The 20,787-nt window shown below is 42.4% G+C and overlaps 1 protein-coding gene across 2 annotated transcripts in view; it reads left to right on the plus strand.

Annotated features, from left to right (window-relative positions):
• LOC143961848 (solute carrier family 23 member 2-like) overlaps window positions 1-20,787 on the plus strand; it is a 282,179-nt gene that overhangs the window by 201,155 nt on the left and 60,237 nt on the right. For both annotated transcript variants that reach the window (XM_077471183.1, XM_077471182.1), the window contains one exon: window positions 7,197-7,305. In XM_077471183.1, coding sequence (XP_077327309.1) covers window positions 7,197-7,305 — 109 coding nt within the window. The remainder of the gene's footprint in view (window positions 1-7,196; window positions 7,306-20,787) is intronic.

Raw genomic sequence — 20,787 nt, forward strand, 5'->3', positions numbered from 1 at the left:
CTATTGCCCGGGGGGGCCCCTTAAGTTGTCAGTCCGCCCCTGAACATGTTACTTTTTCAGCAGCCCCGGCACCTCCTCCTCCCGATCCCCCATTGTTACAGCAGGCTGGGGATCCTCTCCCTGCACCTGCTGTCACAATTAAAAAAAACGTGGCCTTGAGGGGCTCCACCCACCCAGCTGCATCATTTATTCAGAGTTCTGTGAATTGGAGAACTACAAGTACCTTCATCTTTTTCTGGCTGATAGCTTGTAGTTCTCAATAAACTATTTGGGAACTGTTGGCCACTCTAGGTAGTTCATTGATGCTTCCTGTCACTGTGTAACTGCCTGCCCATATGAGGTACGAGCAGACAGATTCACTGACAGTCTGTAGGAGCCTCAAAGTGCATTGCGGGTGTTATAATATATAGGCTTCTAATAAAATAAAATAAATTAAATGCACACTTTTTTTTACCTGCAAAAAGATGTGCTTTTTTTTCTTGCAAAAGTGAACTGATCCGTTAACCACTTCAGCCCCGGACCAATTAACAGCCTAGGGACCAGAGGTCTTTTTACAATTTCGCACTGCACTGGTTTAACTGGTAATTGCATGGTCATGCAATGTTGTACCCAAACGAAATTTGCGTCCTTTTCTTCCCACAAATAGAGCTTTCTTTTGGTGGTATTTGATTGCCTCTGCGATTTTTATTTTTTGCGATATAAATGGAAAAATACCGAAAATTTTGAGAAAAAAATATATTTTCTACTTTTTGTTATAAGAAAAATCGAATGAACTCAATTTTAATCATACATTTAGGGCAAAATGTATTCAGCCACATGTCTTTAGTAAAAAAAATGTCAATAAGCGTATATTTTTTGGTTTGCGCAAAAGTTATAGCGTCTACAAACTAGAGTACATTTTCTGGAATTTACACAGCTTTTAATTTATGACTGCCTATCTCATTTCTTGAGGTGCTAAAATGGCAGGGCAGTACAAACCCCCCCAAATGACTCCATTTTGGAAAGTAGACACCCCAAGGAAATTTCTGAGAGGCATGTTGAGCCCATTGAATATTTTTTTTTTTTGTCCCAAGTGATTGAATAATGACACAAAAAAAAAAAGTTTACAAAAAGTTGTCACTAAATGATATATTGCTCACACATGCCATAGTTATATGTGGAATTGCACCCCAAAATATATTCTGCTGCTTCTCCTGAGTACGGGGATACCACATATGTGGGACTTTTTGGGAGTCTAGCCGCGTACAGCACCCCGAAAACCAATCACTGCCTTCAGGATTTCTAAGGGTGCAAATTTTTGATTTCACTCCTCACTACCTATCACAGTTTCGAAGGCCATAAAATGCCAAAATAACACAACCCCCCCCCAAATGACCCCATTTTGGAAAGTAGACACCCTAAGGAAATTGCTGAGGGGCATGTTGAGCCCATTGAATATTTTTTTTTTTGTCCCAATTGATTGAATAATGACAAAAAAAAAAAAAAAGGTAACAAAAAGTTGTCACTAAATGATATATTGCTCACACATGCCATGGTAATATGTGGAATTGCACCCTAAAATATATTCTGCTGCTTCTCCTGAGTATGGGGATACCACATATGTGGGACTTTTTGGGAGTCTAGCCGCGTACGGCACCCCAAAAACCAATCACTGCCTTCAGGGTTTCTAAGGGTGCAAATTTTTGATTTCACTCCTCACTACCTATCACAGTTTCGAAGGCCATAAAATGCCAAAATAACACAAACCCCCCCCCCCAAATGACCCCATTTTGGAAAGTAGACACCCCAAGCTATTTACTGAGAGGCATGTTGAGTCCATGAAATATTTTATATTTTGCCACAAGTTGCAGGAATATTAAAAAAAAAATTTTTGCACAAAGTTGTCACTAAATGATATATTGCTCACACATCCTATAGGCATAAGTCAAATTACACCCCAAAATAAATTCTGCTGCTTCTCCCGAGTACGGGGATACCACATGTGGGGGACTTTTTGGGAGCCTAGCCACATACTGGACCCCGAAAACCAAGCACTGCCTTCCGGATTTAAATATAAAATGCTACCAAAAAAACTGTTAGCGATCGCAGGGATCAGGCCTGACTCTGCGATCGCTGTAGTTATGTGTTTAGTGTTTTGTAAGTGACAGTGATCGATCGATACTGCACTTGGGTGGGCTGGGCGGAGGGGCAAAACAGGAGGTGCTAGCAGGTATCTGGGCTGATCCCGCTAACAATGCATTTTTTTGGAACCCTAAACTGCTGGGGACGCTAGTATAGATCTGATCAGATCAGATATTGATCTGTTCAGATTCTATACCACTACGGGAGGTGTATGCTTTGCGCGTGGGTGTTAGCGGTACTGGCACTAACCTAGCGCTGCCTGGGGCGACGTAGACCCTGACCCTAAAATCTAATTGATATCACCCGCCAGGTGATCAGGGGGTTAAACTTTTATTGGGTAATACATGGTGGGTGCCCTGATGCTATAAAAAGCAAACTAACCAGAGTCACCCGTAACACTTATACGGTGATCACTGGTGAAAGGATTAACTAGGGGCAATCAGGGGGTTCAAATTTTTATTAGGTAGTATATGGGGGTCCCTGGCGCTATATAAAAATCGGGGGGGGTGATCGGGGGGGGGGGTTTGTGTGCCTATGTGTTAGTTAGTGTCAGTGTAGTGTTTGGTGCAGAATTACTGTGTCCTCTCCTCGTAGTCCGGTCAATAAGACCGCCCCGAGGAGAATGACATCACTTCCTCCCTGCCTGTGTATACAATACACAGTGGGAGGAAGCTTCTCATTCGCCAGGAGTGATCGAGCGAACCGGACCGCCGCATCCAGCAGGAGGGGGTCCGATCGGACCCCCCACCCGCTGGAAGCCAAGCACGTACATGTATGCTTGTGCCTGTACATGCCATTGCAATGACGTACATTGGCATGCGGCGGTCCTTAACCACTTTCAGACCGGACCATTTTGCTGGTAAATGACCAGAGGTCTTTTTACAATTTGGCACTGCGCTGCTTTAACTGGTAATTGCGCGGTCATGCAATGTTGTACCCAAACAAAATTTGCGTCCTTTTCTTCCCACAAATAGAGCTTTCTTTTGATGGTATTTGATTGCCTCTGCGATTTTTATTTTTTGCGATATAAATGGAAAAAGACCGCAAATTTTGAAAAAAAATGATATTTTCTACTTTTTGTTATTAGAAAAATCCAATAAATTCAATTTTAGTCATACATTTAGGCCAAAATGTATTCAGCCACATGTCTTTGGTAAAAAAAAAGTCAATAACTGTATATTTATTGGTTTGCGCAAAAGTTGTCACATCTACAAACTAAGGTACGTTTTCTGGAATTTACGCAGCTTTTAGTTTACGACTGCCTATCTCATTTCTTGAGGTGCTAAAATGGCAGGGCAGTACAAAACCCCCCCAAATGACCCCATTTTGGAAAGTAGACCCCCTAAGGAAATTGATAAGTGGCATGTTGAGCCCATCGAATATTTTATTTTTTTGCCTCAAGCGATTGAATAATGACAAAAAAATAATTTTTTTTTTTTTTTACACAAAGTTGTCACTAAATGATATATTGCTCACACATGCTATGGGCATATGTGAAATGACACCCCAAAATAAATTCTGCTGCTTCTCCTGAGTATGGGGATACCACACGTGTGGGATTTTTTGGGAGCCTAGCCGCGTACGGGGCCCCGAAAGCCAAGAACCGCCTTCAGGTTTTCTAAGGGCGTAAATATTTGACTTCACTCCTCACTACCTATTACAGTTTTGAAGGCCATAAAATGCCAAGATGGCACAAAACCCCCACAAATGACCCCATTTTAGAAAGTAGACACCCCAAGCTATTTGCTGAGAGGCATTTTGAGTCCATGGAATATTTTATATTTTGCCACAAGTTGCGGGAAAATTACAAACTTTAATTTTTTTTTTTTTTTTTTCACAAAGTTGTCACTAAATGATATATTGCTCACACATGCTATGGGCATATGTGAAATGACACCCCAAAATAAATTCTACTGCTTCTCCTGAGTACGGGGATACCACATATGTGGGACTTTTTGGGAGCCTAGCCACGTACGGGGCCCCGAAAACCAAGAACCGCCTTCAGGTTTTCTAAGGGCGTAAATATTTGACTTCACTCCTCACTACCTATTACAGTTTTGAAGGCCATAAAATGCCAAGATGGCACAAAACCCCCACAAATGACCCCATTTTAGAAAGTAGACACCCCAAGCTATTTGCTGAGAGGCATTTTGAGTCCATGGAATATTTTATATTTTGCCACAAGTTGCGGGAAAATTACAAACTTTAATTTTTTTTTTTTTTTTCACAAAGTTGTCACTAAATGATATATTGCTCACGCATGCCATGGGCATATGTGAAATGACACCCCAAAATAAATTCTGCTGCTTCTCCTGAGTACGGGGATACCACATATGTGGGACTTTTTGGGAGCCTAGCCGCGTACGGGGCCCCGAAAACCAAGCACCGCCTTCAGGCTTTCTAAGGGCGTTACAGTTTTGAAGGCCATAAAATGCCAAGATGGCACAAACCCCCCCAAATGACCCCATTTTGGAAAGTAGACACCCCTAAATTTAGGGGTACACTAGTGAGACTAGGTAATAAATGGCGGGTGCCCTGAAACTATAAAAAAAATAACTAACCAACCAGCGTCACCTGTAACAGTTATATGGTGATCACTGGTGAAAGGGTTAACTAGGGGGCAATCAGGGGGCTTTATGCGGTAGTATATGGGGGTCCCTGGCGCTATAAAAAGCTGCGGCGAACCTAAATACCTACCTGCCTAACTAGCGTCACCTGTGACACTAATACAGTGATCAGAAAAACGATCGCTTATTAGGCTGGGTTCACACTGGAGCGATGTGGGAACGCCACGAATGCGCGGCGGGTTCCCGCATCACATGCCTCCCGGCGGCAGTTCACACTGCCCTATGCGAACTGCTGGGAGTGTCAGTGAAATGTTAATGACACCCCCAGATCAGTTCGCATATCGCAGTGCGATCTGCAAACTCGGATTGCATGGTGTGAACACCCATGCGATCCGATTCTGCTGCGGACCAAAAAAAGGGTCCCGTGCGAGTTTGCGGCGGGTGCGGCACGAATTCAGCCATACTATCTGTATGGCTGAACTCGAATCGCACAGAGATCGGATGTGATTTGCACTGCAGTGCGGTGCGAATCACATCCGTTCTCATAAACCGCTGCAATGTGAACCCAGCCTTAGTGACACTGGCGACGGGGGGTGATCACGGGGTTAAACCTTTATTGGGGGGGTTAGGGGGGTACCTTAGAACTAAAGGAGGCTAACCCTAACTGCCCTAACAGTTATTACAGTCACAAATGACACCCGCCGGGTGATCAGGGGGTTAAACCTTTATTAGGTAATAAATGGCGGGTGCCCTGAAACTATAAAAAAATAACTAACCAACCAGCGTCACCTGTAACAGTTATATGGTGATCACTGGTGAAAGGGTTAACTAGGGGGCAATCAGGGGTCTTTATGCGGTAGTATATGGGGGTCCCTGGCGCTATAAAAAGTTGCGGCGAACCTAAATACCTACCTGCCTAACTAGCGTCACCTGTGACACTAATACAGCGATCAGAAAAATGATCGCTTATTAGGCTGGGTTCACACTGGAGCGATGCGGGAACGCCACGAATCCGCGGCGGGTTCCCGCATCGCATGCCTCCCGGCGGCAGTTCACACTGCCCTATGCAAACTGCTGGGAGTGTCAGTGAAATAATGACACCCCCACATCAGTTCGCATATCGCAGTGCGATCTGCAAACTCGGATCGCATGGTGTGAACACCCATGCGATCCGATTCTGCTGCGGACCAAAAAAAGGGTCCCGTGCGAGTTTGCGGCGGGTGCGGCGGGTGCGACACGAATTCAGCCATACTATCTGTATGGCTGAACTCGAATCGCACAGAGATCGGATGTGATTTGCACTGCAGTGCGGTGCGAATCACATCCGTTCTCAAACCGCTGCAATGTGAACCCAGCCTTAGTGACACTGGCGACGGGGGGTGATCACGGGGTTAAACCTTTATTGGGGGGGTTAGGGGGGTACATTAGAACTAAAGGGGGCTAACCCTAACTGCCCTAACAGTTATTACAGTCACAAATGACACCAATGCAAAAAAAAGCAATTGGTGTCACTGTGACTGGGGGGGCAGGGGTAATTGGGGGGGTGATCGGGGGGTAAAGGGGGGTGTGAGTGTGCCTGGCATGTTCTACTGTATGTGTGGTGTGTTGGTGCAACTCATCAAACCTCTCTCCTCGGTGCCGGAACGGAAAATACCGACACGGAGGAGAGAATACATCACTTCCTCTCCTGTGTTTACATTACAGGAGAGGAAGTGATGTCACGGAGGATTTCCATTCGTCGCGAGGGGGTGGCCATGAATGAATGGCCGCCCCCTCATCCCGGATCGCTCTCGAAGGAATGCCGACCGCCGCAGGCACCGGGGGGGGGCCCGATCGGGCCCCCCACCCGCGGGCAGGCAGGGACTTATATATACGCCCATATGCCTGCCCGTGCCATTCTGCCGACGTATATCGTCGTGCGGCGGTCGGCAAGTGGTTAAGTGGTTAAACAGTACTTACCCTGAGAAAACATCAGGACTCCCTTTGTGTTTCCAGGCATGCCCCTTGAGCTTGTCTGTGGAGTTCTGACCACAGCAAGACCTTATCTTGTGACATTGCCATCACTTTGCAGCATGTTCCTTTTTTTATTGCTATTCTTTACCATGACAGAGGTTTAGTGAACAGGGTACATAGCCATTCATAGGGGTTGATTTACTAAAAGCAAATATGCTGTTCACTTTGCAAGGGAAGTTGCACTTTGCAAATACATTTGCCCAGAGCTTAGTGAATGTGGTGAAATTTCACTTTTCAAAGAATATACAATCATGTGCAAGGAAAATGTAAAAAAAAAAAAAAACTGCATTTTTGGGTGATTGAAGTCCCTAGGCTCCTGAAAAAAATTCCCTTAAAGTGAAAAGTGTTTTTTTCCCTTAGTGAAACATCCCCAAAGTGTTTAATATTGTTTAGTAAGAGAACATTATTATAGTTTCTTCACATTTGTAACTAAAATAACTAATACAAATATTAAATGAGTAATTATATAATTGACGCACATTCTCCTTTTTTCAGTATGTCGATTTAAACTCCTCAAGAAATCTGTTTGTCTTGGGATTTTCCATGTTTTCTGGCCTTGTTATTCCAACATGGCTAGCAGATAATCCAGGTATTATCAGTACAGGTATGTAGCATCATTTATTATTGTAGGATACTGTATATTCTTAGTACATGATAGTCTGCCTATGTTTTTAATACAGGCATACCCCACTTTTAAGTACACAATGGGGTTTATTTACTAAAGTTAGAAAGTGTAAAATCAGGCTCACCTCTGCATAGAAACCAACAAGTTTCTAGGTTTTATTACCAAAGCTTAATTGAACAAGCCGAGGTTAGAAGCCCATTGGTTTCTATGCAGACGTGAGCCTGATTTTGCACTTTCCAGCTTTAGTAAATAAACCCCATTGAGTACTTAAAAGTGGGGTATGTTTGTATGTTGTAATGAAGTGAGTTTCAATTGTTACTGAAAGAGGCACGCCAAAATATTCTTCAGGCCTTACAGTATATTTGTGTCTATGCAACATAACAGTCAACATAGCTTTTGCAGAACCTAGGTTCAGGGGGCCTAGTCAGACTTGAGTTTCAAGTGATGGCTTTCTGCAGATGTTAGCTATTGTCAGTGTCTGCGATATTCTATCCTACGTTTGAAGCTGAGGTCAAGGAATACGAGTTTCATTTTAAGTGTACAGCTGTAAACTCACCTTACTTCAGTTCAGAATTCAGCTTTAAGGAAGAGATTTTTCTGAGTACTTATCCAACAACCTAGACCAGTTTTGTTTTTGGATGACATGCAGGATTATTGTATCTGGGAAGGTGTAATTTTCTGTGAGTAGCTTGCAGAAACACCAGGACTGTGCCCTGCCTCTGGACTGGGACACAATGAGCTGGGCCTGGATCTAGGTGGGTGCTGGGGTGGGATGTGCCCCCCCCAGATTTTGGTTGTGCCTCCCCCGGGTGTCTAAGGGTGCATCCACTGATCAATGAGGTATTCTGGTGGGTCAGTTGACATAAGGGGGACTCTAATGGGGATATTTGATGTAACAAACAGTCTGATGGGCACAATGAATGTAAGGGGGACTCTGATGGGGACACTTGATGTAATGGGGACTCTGATGTGGACAGTTGACATAAGGGAGCACTCTGATAGGGACAGTTGATGTAAGGGGACATTCTAATATCCCAATGCCAATATCTCCACTAGACATGAAGTGTAAATAAAGAAAAAGTAAAAATACAAAAGCTGATACACAGACCAAAGTTCACCTTTGATGTGGACCTCTGCACCTTATGGAGCTCATTTTCTGATGGTGGATCCCCTCTGTCGATATCTGAAGTGGCCCATTCGTAGATCATAAACTCCACATGCTGAATCCTGTTGAGGTTATTCCTCGTGGATGCCTGTTTGACTCCTATGCTGTATAGTATATGAGTCCACCAAGTCTGTTAAGTGTGCCACCATATCCTTTGTTTATACACAAGATTCAGTTTGACTTTACCGGGAGGAGTGTGAGAGACTATTTCCTACACAAGATTCACCTTTGTGCTGCATTATCTTCTTTATTCTAGAAGTTTTGTATGTTTTTGATTCATTCACTTTTGGAACATCCACCTTGAGTTCATTTTGGCCATATACAAGATATGTTGTTATATTCATTTATATGATATTGTTACTTCTGGTATATTCATCTTTTTTTTCTCGTTTATATTTTTTGTCACTAACAATTTTTGACACTGTGATGTTGACAGTTGATGTAAGGAGGTACTCTGATGTAGATAGTTGATAAAATTGGGCACTCTGATAGGAACACCGATGTAAGGGGTCATCATGATGGAGACACCTGATACAAGGTGGAACTCTGATGGGGACACCTGATGTAAGGGGGGACTTTGATAGGGACACTTGATATAAGGAGGCACAGGCTCTATTTAATCATCCTAATCTATTGACATCCTCAGACAAACTACCATTCCCTGTTCACTTCTGCGCTGCCTCTGCACTACTTGTCCAATGTTATTTCAGGTTTGTGAATGGGGAATTCTGGACCTCTGCACCTCTGTTACACTGTTGACATTATGCCCCCTGACTTTTTATACTGCACTCCTAGATCAGATAGACGGACACAGAAAAAGTGAGTCTCTCTGTCATACTAATAATGGGTCCATAACTGCCCCCCCAGTTTATTATGCATGTGCCAGTGTTTTTTCAAGACAATCTTTATTTTAACTATTGTAAAATAAAATGGGTTTAATTAAAGAAAGACAGGATTCAATTACACATTTAGAGTGAGGAAAAATGTCCCCCTCAGGTCTCTGGTCAGTGTGGGGAAGAATGCGTATAAAGTGTAAAAAAGTGTATAAAGGAATTTACTAGCAACCACCAATGTAAAAATTAAGCTTTTTTACCATCAACCACCAATATACAGTATAAGGGTGGCTTTTTGCACTGAAGATTAGCACATAAACCAAACTTTTTTATACTGTCAACAAGGTACTAAAAATTGGCATTTTCTACTCTCTATTACTCCACGGAGTAAGCTGCAATATTGTCCCACTGTAGAAATGACAAAATAAATCAACTTCTAAAGACTCTTGCTTGGGCAGCTTGTGAAATAACATGGCCCCACTATGCACCACAGCACACTATGGATGAAGTATTTAACCTTTGTTTTTTGTGAGGCACACATGGCTGCAGCCTCCTCCAATAACCAGGATCCCAGGATCCCTTTCCCGCCTTCACTGCTTCCTTGACTAGAATTGAGCTAGGCACCTTGCACCTGGATCCTTGTACCCCATTTCCCATAACTTGCACATACCAATGTATATATACATAATTTTACACTGACCATCAGTGTATAAAGGAAGAATTTACTAGCAACCACCAATGTAAAAATTAAGCTTTTTGCAATAGACCACCAATATATAAGGGTAGCATTTTGCACTGAAGACTAGCACATAAACGTACATTTTTTGTACTGCCAAGATATTAAAAATGAGCATTTTTGACTGAATGCCATTTCTGATCACTAGTGTTTGTTTTCTCTTGACTGCTATTTTTATGGATGTGATATAGGCCACTAAGCACCAGCAATGAATTGTGCTACTGTTGGAGATGCAATATCAGCTCCTTGCCAGTAATGAATAGGGCAGATAAATAGAGAGAGGTCATGAGTGAGCATCATGGAAAAGTTTGGTAGAGGATCCTGTAAGGGCTTTTTCACACATGCGGACCTTTCAGGTCCGTCTGTCAGTTTTTCAGGCAGATCCGAACAGACTCTCCATGTACCTCTATGGAGCGACGGATGTCAGTGGTGACATGTCTGCTGACACCCGATCTGCTCCGATCCACTAAATGCAGATGGATTTAAACCCTATTTTCCATCCGTCTGGCAGATCGGATGAAAACAGACAGGCGGTCCATTTTCATCCAATCCCTCATAGAGGAAAACAGGGCTCTGACAGGTTCATCTCTGCACAGTGAGCAAAGACGGACCTGTCATCTGCCAGCTCAGCGGGGATAAATGGAGCGATTCCTACTAAGCAAGCGGAGTCCATCAAAACGGACATATATGTATGTGTGAAAGAGCCCTTAGTTGCAGCTACATTCCAGCCTAGCAATATGTCTACTGACAAGAGTATGCAGACTCTACCAAAGATCAGTTATGAAAAACATAGAATCAAAATGTATATACGCTATATGGGGAATTTACTAAAACTGGAGCACACAGAATCTGGTGTAGTTGTGCATAGTAACAAATACATTTTTAGGTTTTAATGTCAAAGCTTAACAGAACAAGCTAAAGTTAATAGCTGATTGGTTACTGTACACAGCTGCACCAGATTCTGTGCTCCAGTTTTGTCGTAACCATTATGAAAAATGCACATTTTACACAATAATGTACATACAGTGGTGTGAAAAAGTGTTTGCCCCCTTCCTCATTTCCTGTTCCTTTGCATGTTTGTCACACTTAAGTGTTTCGGAACATCAAACCAATTTAAACAATAGTCAAGGACAACACAAGTAAACACAAAATGCAATTTGTAAATGAAGGTGTTTATTATTAAAAGTGAAAAAAAATCCAAACCATCATGGCCCTGTGTGAAAAAGTGATTGCCCCCCTTGTTAAAACATACTATAACTGTGGTTGTCCACACCTGAGTTCAATTTCTCTAGCCACACCCAGGCCTGATTATTGCCACACCTGTTCACAATCAAGGCATCACTTAAATAGGAGCTGCTTGACACAGTAAGGTCCACCAGAAGATCCTTAAAAGCTACACATCATGCCGAGACCCAAAGAAATTCAGGAACAATTGAGAAAGAAAGTAATTGAGATCTATCAGTCTGGAAAGGGTTATAAAGCCATTTCCAAAGCTTTCGGGAATCCAGCGAACCACAGTGAGAGCCATTATCCACAAATGGTGAAGACATGGAACAGTGGTGAACCTTCCCAGGAGTGGCCGGCCGCCCAAAATTACCCCAAGAGCGCAGCGACGACTCATCCAAGAGGTCACAAAAGACCCCACAACAACGTCCAAGGAACTGCAGGCCTCACTTGCCTCAGTTAAGGTCAGCGTTCATGCCTCCACCATCAGGAAAAGACTGGGCAAAAATGGCCTGCATGGCAGAGTTCCAAGGAGAAAACCACTGCTGAGCAAAAAGAACATCAAAGCTCGTCTCAATTTCTCCACAACACATCTTGATGATCCCCAAGACTTTTGGGACAACATTCTGTGGACCGATGAGACAAAAGTGGAACTCTTTGGAAGGTGTGTGTCCAAGTATATCTGGCGTAGAAGGAACACTGCATTTCATAAAAAGAACATTATACCAACAGTAAAATATGGTGGTGGTAGTGTGATGGTCTGGGGCTGTTTTGCTGCTTCAGGACCTGGAAGACTTGCCGTGATAAAAGGAACTATGAATTCTGCTGTCTACCAAGAGATCCTGAAGGAGAATGTCCGACCATCTGTTCGTGTACTCAAGCTGAAACGAACTTGGGTTCTGCAGCAGGACAATGATCCTAAACACACCAGCAAGTCCACCACCGAATGGCTGAAGAAAAACAAAATGAAGACTTTGGAGTGGCCTAGCCAAAGTCCTGACCTGAATCCTATTGAGATGTTGTGGTATGACCTTAAAAAGGCCGTTCATGCTCGAAAACCCTCTAATGTAACTGAATTAGGACAATTCTGCAAAGATGAGTGGGCCAAAATTCCTCCAGGACGCTGTAAAAGCCTCATTGCACGTTATCGCAAACGCTTGGTTGCAGTTGTTGCTGCTAAGGGTGGCCCAACCAGTTTTTAGGTTTAGGGGGCAATCACTTTTTCACACAGGGCCATGATGGTTTGGATTTTTTTTCGCCTTTAATAATAAACACCTTCATTTACAAATTGCATTTTGTGTTTACTTGTGTTGTCCTTGACTATTGTTTAAATTGGTTTGATGTTCCGAAACACTTAAGTGTGACAAACATGCAAAGGAACAGGAAATGAGGAAGGGGGCAAAAACGTTTTCACACCACTGTAATTTATTTGAATATTGGTGCTATGTGTTTGGCTGCTAAAGTCTAACAGCCTAAAACTATTTTAACCAGTGACTTGGATTAATCCCACAAATATCCATATACCGTATTTTTCGCTCTATAAGACACACCTGACCATAAGACGCACCTAGGTTTTAGAGGAGGAGAACAAGAAAAAAAAATATTCTGAACTAAATGGTGTACTAAAATATTTACCAGTGCCCATGAAATGCAGCCTAACCTGTGCCAAAGAAATGCAGCCTGACCATTGCCATTAATGCAGCCTGACCATTCCCATTAATGCAGCCTGACCACTGGTATTAATGTAGCCTTACCATCGCCATTGCTCGGTCTGCTCTGTCTTCTGTTTCAGGCCCAGCCAGGAGATTGCCTGGCGCTCATGGGGGCTTGGGATATCTGTCCTCCACTCTCCTGTCTCTCTTCCAGTAATAGCATGGCGGTGCCGGAAGCTGCGGGGGGTGGTGCCTGGTGTATATTCACTTCATAAGACGGAGAGACATTTCCCCCCATATTTTGGGGGAAAAAAGTACGTCTTATGGTCCGAAAAATACAGTATATATAAAATATTAGCATGCCAAACACAGCTGTTTAGTCACTATCCAGAATGAAAATCAAATGTGAGTGCTAAGCAGAGTCTACTTAACCAGATTAGCTTCACAGACCATTGTTCTGATCAGCTATTTAGACAGAGAAAAACTAACAAACTACTGTACTATGTTTGTTCCTTTGTGGAACATAAACCCTCCTTTCCTTGACCAGTGTAGATCAGATGTTGCCAACCTTCTATGTCTGCCCGACCACCGTAGCAGCTTACCCCTTAATATTCCAATTAATGAGACCACACCTGTAATGGAGTACAAATGCCCATAACAGCCTTCTTTATTAACCAAACACTTATTAAAATTAACATTATTTTCACATAAACATCTGAAACAAACATAGACATTTTTCAGCCTGATTTGTCTTTTAGTTTTAAATACTTTTTATTTCGTTTTCCACATTTACAAAAGACAGTAAAAAAAATATTTCTTATACATACTATTTCAGATCACTTTGTTTAGGATTCATAATATTTCAGTGTTTTCAACATTCATATAAAAACAAAAAGAAAATACATATTGGGTACCCGACCGGATCGATCCTTAATGTATCAGATACACATATATATACATATATATATATATATACACATATGCATCTATGTATATTTAAAAGAGGATATTCAAAAAAAAAAAAGGGAAAAAAGAGAAAAAGGGGGGAAGGGGAGGGGGGGAGAGGAGGGGGGAATCCAACCCTCCACACCTCAGTGTTCAAAATTATCCTCTTGTGATTTTATCTTACCCTTACTATTGCTCTCTCCCGTGATTCCTTTTCTCAATTCAATTTGTGATATATATATAAGGTGGGGGTTTCTTTCTCTCAATCCCCACCTTCTTCTACCATTAAAAAAGAAGAAAAAAAAAAAAAAAAGGAAGGTTCCCCCATCCCCTCTCCCCATCCCCTCCCCCAAAAAAAGAAAAGAAAAATTTCCCTTCTCTCTCTCTCTCTCCCTTTTTTCCCCCCTTCCTCCCCCCTCCCCTTCCCTTTAATAAAAAAAAAAAACAAAAAAAAACCCTGGAACAAAATAATTAATAAAAAATAAAATTAAAGTAAAGGGGAGGAAGAGACACTCCCGTGGGTTATGGAGTATAACCTCCAGCTACACGCCCCTAGACTCCCACTCCATCCCCCATAGTTCCAAGATACGTTGAGGACTTTCTGAATTCCATCCAATTCCTCCAAGTATCCTGGAATCTCATTCCTACTCCCCTTTGAAGGCATATTAATTCTTCCATAATCCTCATTCTGTCTATTTCCCTAAACCAGTCTCCTATCCCTGGTATTTCCTTTACTTTCCAATATCTTGGGATCACTGCTTTCGCTGCATTCAGCAGAAATGGAGTTAATGCTATTCTATATTTTTCCCTAGGGTCCTCAGTCGCATGAAACAAACATTTCCAGGGGTCCAGTTCTATTTCCGTCCCGTCAATCTCTTTAATTAGGCCCACCACTTTTTCCCAATATAACTGAATTGCACTACATTGCCACCATATATGGGCATGAGTTCCCTCCTTCCCGCATTCTCTCCAACATAGGGGTGATAAAACTTGATTAATTTTATGCATTTTAGATGGGACATAATACCACCTAACCAATAATTTATAGTTCATTTCTTGTATCTTTGTATCCATTGAAGTGGAATGGGTGTAGTCTATCACTTTCCCTTTCAGTTTTTCTGTAATTGATTGATTCAGTTCACCTTCCCATCTCCCCAAGGAGGGCATCGCCTCATCCTCCATCGAAGTTATTAGGGTCCTGTATATTTTAGAGATCCCCTGTCTGCCTATACCTCCTCGGTCAATCAGTTTCTCCCAGGGATTTAAACTGTTGCCTGAGCGGAGAGGTTTAGGGAGGGACTCTACAAAGTGTTGGAGTTGTCTATATCTCCATCCATCCCATGGTGTTCTGCCATATTTCTCTCGTAGCTCCACTAGTGAGCATAAGCTATTTGCTTTTATCACATCCCTTAATCTCAATCTATCACTATGTGTCCACTTCAAGAACATTTTATTTTCCTTCCCCGGGGGGAAGTAGTTATTTCCTGACAGGGGCATTAAGGGGCTATTATTTTGTCCTACTGTACCTTTAAGTACCCCATCCCATGTTCTTAATGTTTCCATTGTAATCGGGGATATTTCTCTAGGGAGACCCCTAAACTTCATTGGAATCCAGATGGTCTGGCTCAGCGCAACTTTACTCATATTATCTTCCAGTAGTACCCATTTTTTATATGGGGCGTTATAAACCCAGTCTAGAATTCTCCTCATTACCGCTGCCGAATGGTATTTTTGAAAATCTGGAAGGGATATCCCTCCCTTATCCTTAGGTCTATTCATTATCTTATAGGGAACGCGACTTCCTCTTTTATTCCATATGAATTTCTGGATCAGGGATTTAATAATTTTAAAGTAGGCCCCTGGGACCTTTATCGGGAGACTCTGGAAAATATATAATGCCTTAGGTAGGGTCATCATTTTAATTACATTTATCCTGCCGAACCATGACAGTCTATGTGCGGGGTATCCTTTAAGGTCTTGTTTAATTCTATTTAGGAGAGGGAGATAGTTGTCTTCATATAAATCTGTAACTGATATTGATAGATATACTCCCAAATACTTCAGGCCCCTCTCTTTCCACACACAGGGGAATAGAGCTCTCAGTTCCCTTCTCTCCTTTGGGGAGGTATAGACATTTAGTATCTCAGTTTTCTCCCTATTAATCTTAAAATTCGAAACTCTCCCATAGGCCTCCAACTCCTGCAAGATCCTAGGGATGGACTGTTTAGGATTCGTTATATATAGCATAATATCATCTGCGAATGCAGATATCTTATGCTCATTCCCTGAAACCTTTATTCCCTCGATTTCATGATTCACTCTTATAGATGCCAAAAGAGGTTCCATAGAGAATACAAAAAGTAAGGGGGACAGTGGGCATCCTTGACGTGTACCGTTATAAAGCCCAAAAGTATTTGAAAGAGTCCCATTCACCTGAATCTGAGCTGTGGGGTTAGAGTATAAAGCTTCTATCCATCTTAACATTCTTGGGCCTAAACCAAATTTATATAATGTCTGCAGCATATATTCCCATTCTAGCCTATCAAAGGCTTTTTCCGCATCTACCGATAGGAAAAGGGAAGACTGCTTCCTCTTCCTAGCTTCCTGCATTAAGAGGGTTGTCCTCAATATATTATCCCTCGCCTCCCTCCCAGGTACAAAACCTGCTTGATCTCCTTCTATGCAATCTGGCATGTGCTGTTTCAGTCTCTCAGCTAGGATCCTTGCATAGATTTTTACGTCCTCATTAATCAGAGAGATAGGTCTGAAGCTGGAGCATAATGTTGGGTCTTTCCCTTCCTTTGCTAGTATAGTTATAAAGGCCCCCAAGGCTTCCTTACGTATCTCCCTCCCTTCCCCAATTGAATTCATATACTGATGGAAATAAGGTGTCAGAGGTCCCATAAACTTTTTATAATATATTGATGTATACCCATCGGGCCCTGGACTCTTCCCATTCTTACTATCCTTTATTGCTCTCTCTATTTCCTCCATAGAGATATCTCTATCGAGTATGCCAGCCTCCTCCTCTGCTATCCTCGGTAGATCTACCTTCTGGAGATATTGTTCAATTTTTTCCTTTCTATTTTGTTTGTCCTTGAGGTCCTGGCTATCGTTTACCTTATATAATAGCTGATAGTATTCTGAGAAGATGTTGCTAATATCTCTTGTTGAGTATTTCATTACTCCCTTCTTATCTTTAATTTTTGCAATATAATTAAAATTTCTTCTAGGTTTAATTACCCCTGCCAAGATTCTCCCCGGTTTATTACCGAATTCATATTGCTTTTTAGCTGACTTTAAAAAGGCCTGTCTGGTTTCCTGCTCCAGTAGATCTCTCAGTGCTTCCCGTTTTCCCATAAGTTCGGCCATTATTTTATGATCATTTATCCCTTTATGTAACTGTTCCAACTCCTGGATTTCCTGTAGGATCATTAACTTTCGTGCTGACCTTATTTTCCTTCTCTTGGCTGCTTCTGCTATCAATCTCCCTCTCATATACACCTTATGGGTCTCCCACAAAACAGTTGATGTAATATTCTCTACATTATTTTCCTTAAAAAATAGATTCATCTCCCTTTCCAAAGCTTCAAATATTTTATGATCATGTAAAAGGGATTCATCTAACCTCCATACTCTTTGCCTGACCGGTATGTCCTCCAGATCCATAACAGCCATAACGGGAGCGTGATCTGAGAGGGTTATTGATTTCACTTCACCGTAGCAGCTTACCCCTTAATATTCCAATTAATGAGACCACACCTGTAATGGAGTACAAATGCCCATAACAGCCTTCTTTATTAACCAAACACTTATTAAAATTAACATTATTTTCACATAAACATCTGAAACAAACATAGACATTTTTCAGCCTGATTTGTCTTTTGACTATACCCAGACAATACCCAGAAATCCATTACTATTCCACTCCTGCACTGCGGGCCCTTTTACCATAATAGGCCTCCAGCCGTGAACACCAGCTCAGAGAAAACCACCATAGTTAACCTATTTATCTGGAATACACCGGAGGGGTTCATACCACTGATGAGTCCCACACACTTCCATCTCCAAAGTATTTTCTTACACTGTCAAAAGACCAGAGGAGGCTCTAGGCTTTGTAAGGCCTTAGGCAAAACCTAGACACGTGGCCCCACTCACGCCCATAATGGAAAAAATAATTGTAGAGATAAAAATGAACTGTATAAAAATGTCATATATTAACCACTTTCAGACCGGACCATTTTACTGGTAAATGACCAGAGGTCTTTTTACACTTTGGCACTGCGCTGCTTTAACTGGTAATTGCGCGGTCATGCAATGTTGTACCCAAACAAAATGTGCGTCCTTTTCTTCCCACAAATAGAGCTTTCTTTTGATGGTATTTGATTGCCTCTGCGATTTTTATTTTTTGCGATATAAACGTAAAAAGACCGCAAATTTTGAAAAAAAATGATATTTTCTACTTTTTGTTATTAGAAAAATCCAATAAACTCAATTTTAGTCATACATTTAGGCCAAAATGTATTCAGCCACATGGCTTTGGTAAAAAAAAAGTCAATAATTGTATATTTATTGGTTTGCGCAAAAGTTGTCACATCTACAAACTAAGGTACGTTTTCTGGAATTTACGCAGCTTTTAGTTTACGACTGCCTATCTTATTTCTTGAGGTGCTAAAATGGCAGGGCAGTACAAAACCCCCCCAAATGACCCCATTTTGGAAAGTAGACCCCCTAAGGAAATTGATAAGAGGCATGTTGAGCCCATTGAATATTTTATTTTTTTGCCTCAAGCGATTGAATAATGACAAAAAAAAATTTTTTTTTTTTTTTTTACACAAAGTTGTCACTAAATGATATATTGCTCACACATGCTATGGGCATATGTGAAATGACACCCCAAAATAAATTCTGCTGCTTCTCCTGAGTACGGAGATACCACATATGTGGGACTTTTTGGGAGCCTAGCCGCGTACGGGGCCCCGAAAACCAAGCACCGCCTTCAGGCTTTCTAAGGGCGTCAATTTTTGAGTTCACTTCTCACTACCTATTACAGTTTTGAAGGCCATAAAATGCCAAGATGGCACAAAACCCCCACAAATGACCCCATTTTAGAAAGTAGACACCCCAAGCTATTTGCTGAGAGGCATGTTGAGTTCATGGAATATTTTATATTTTGCCACAAGTTGCGGGAAAATTACAAACTTTTTTTTTTTTTTTTTTCACAAAGTTGTCACTAAATGATATATTGCTCATGCATGCCATGGGCATATGTGAAATGACAGCCCAAAATAAATTCTGCTGCTTCTCCTGAGTACGGGGATACCACATATGTGGGACTTTTTGGGAGCCTAGCCGCGTACGGGGCCCCGAAAACCAAGCACCGCCTTCAGGCTTTCTAAGGGCGTAAATTTTTGAGTTCACTTCTCACTACCTATTACAGTTTTGAAGGCCATAAAATGCCAAGATGGCACAAAACCCCCACAAATGACCCCATTTTAGAAAGTAGACACCCCAAGTTATTTGCTGAGAGGCATGTTGAGTCCATGGAATATTTTATATTTTGCCACAAGTTGCGGGAAAATTACAAACTTTTTTTTTTTTTTTCACAAAGTTGTCACTAAATGATATATTGCTCACGCATGCCATGGGCATATGTGAAATGACACCCCAAAATTAATTCTGCTGCTTCTCCTGAGTACGGGGATACCACATATGTGGGACTTTTTGGGAGCCTAGCCGCGTACGGGGCCCCGAAAACCAAGCACCGCCTTCAGGCTTTCTAAGGGCGTTACAGTTTTGAAGGCCATAAAATGCCAAGATGGCACAAACCCCCCCCAAATGACCCCATTTTGGAAAGTAGACACCCCTAAATTTAGGGGTACACTAGTGAGACTAGGTAATAAATGGCGGGTGCCCTGAAACTATAAAAAAATAACTAACCAACCAGCGTCACCTGTAACAGTTATATGGTGATCACTGGTGAAAGGGTTAACTAGGGGGCAATCAGGGGGCTTTATGCGGTAGTATATGGGGGTCCCTGGCGCTATAAAAAGCTGCGGCGAACCTAAATACCTACCTGCCTAACTAGCGTCACCTGTGACACTAATACAGCGATCAGAAAAACGATCGCTTATTAGGCTGGGTTCACACTGGAGCGATGCGGGAACGCCACGAATGCGCGGCGGGTTCCCGCATCGCATGCCTCCCGGCGGCAGTTCACACTGCCCTATGGGAACTGCTGGGAGTGTCAGTGAAATGTTAATGACACCCCCAGATCAGTTCGCATATCGCAGTGCGATCTGCAAACTTGGATCGCATGGTGTGAACACCCATGCTATCCGATTCTGCTGCGGACCAAAAAAAGGGTCCCGTGCGAGTTTGCGGCGGGTGCGGCGGGTGCGACACGAATTCAGCCATACTATCTGTATAGCTGAACTCGAATCGCACAGAGATCGGATGTGATTTGCACTGCAGTGCGGTGCGAATCACATCCGTTCTCATAAACCGCTGCAATGTGAACCCAGCCTTAGTGACACTGGCGACGGGGGGTGATCACGGGGTTAAACCTTTATTGGGGGGGTTAGGGGGGTACCTTAGAACTAAAGGGGGCTAACCCTAACTGCCCTAACAGTTATTAGTCACAAATGACACCCGCCGGGTGATCAGGGGGTTAAACCTTTATTAGGTAATAAATGGCGGGTGCCCTGAAACTATAAAAAAATAACTAACCAACCAGCGTCACCTGTAACAGTTATATGGTGATCACTGGTGAAAGGGTTAACTAGGGGGCAATCAGGGGGCTTTATGCGGTAGTATATGGGGGTCCCTGGCGCTATAAAAAGCTGCGGCGAACCTAAATACCTACCTGCCTAACTAGCGTCACCTGTGACACTAATACGGCGATCA

Source organism: Lithobates pipiens, unplaced genomic scaffold, assembly GCF_037356315.1.
Source record: "Lithobates pipiens isolate NorthernLeopardFrog02 unplaced genomic scaffold, aLitPip1_a1.2 Scaffold_8, whole genome shotgun sequence".
Taxonomy (NCBI): Eukaryota; Metazoa; Chordata; class Amphibia; order Anura; family Ranidae; genus Lithobates; species Lithobates pipiens.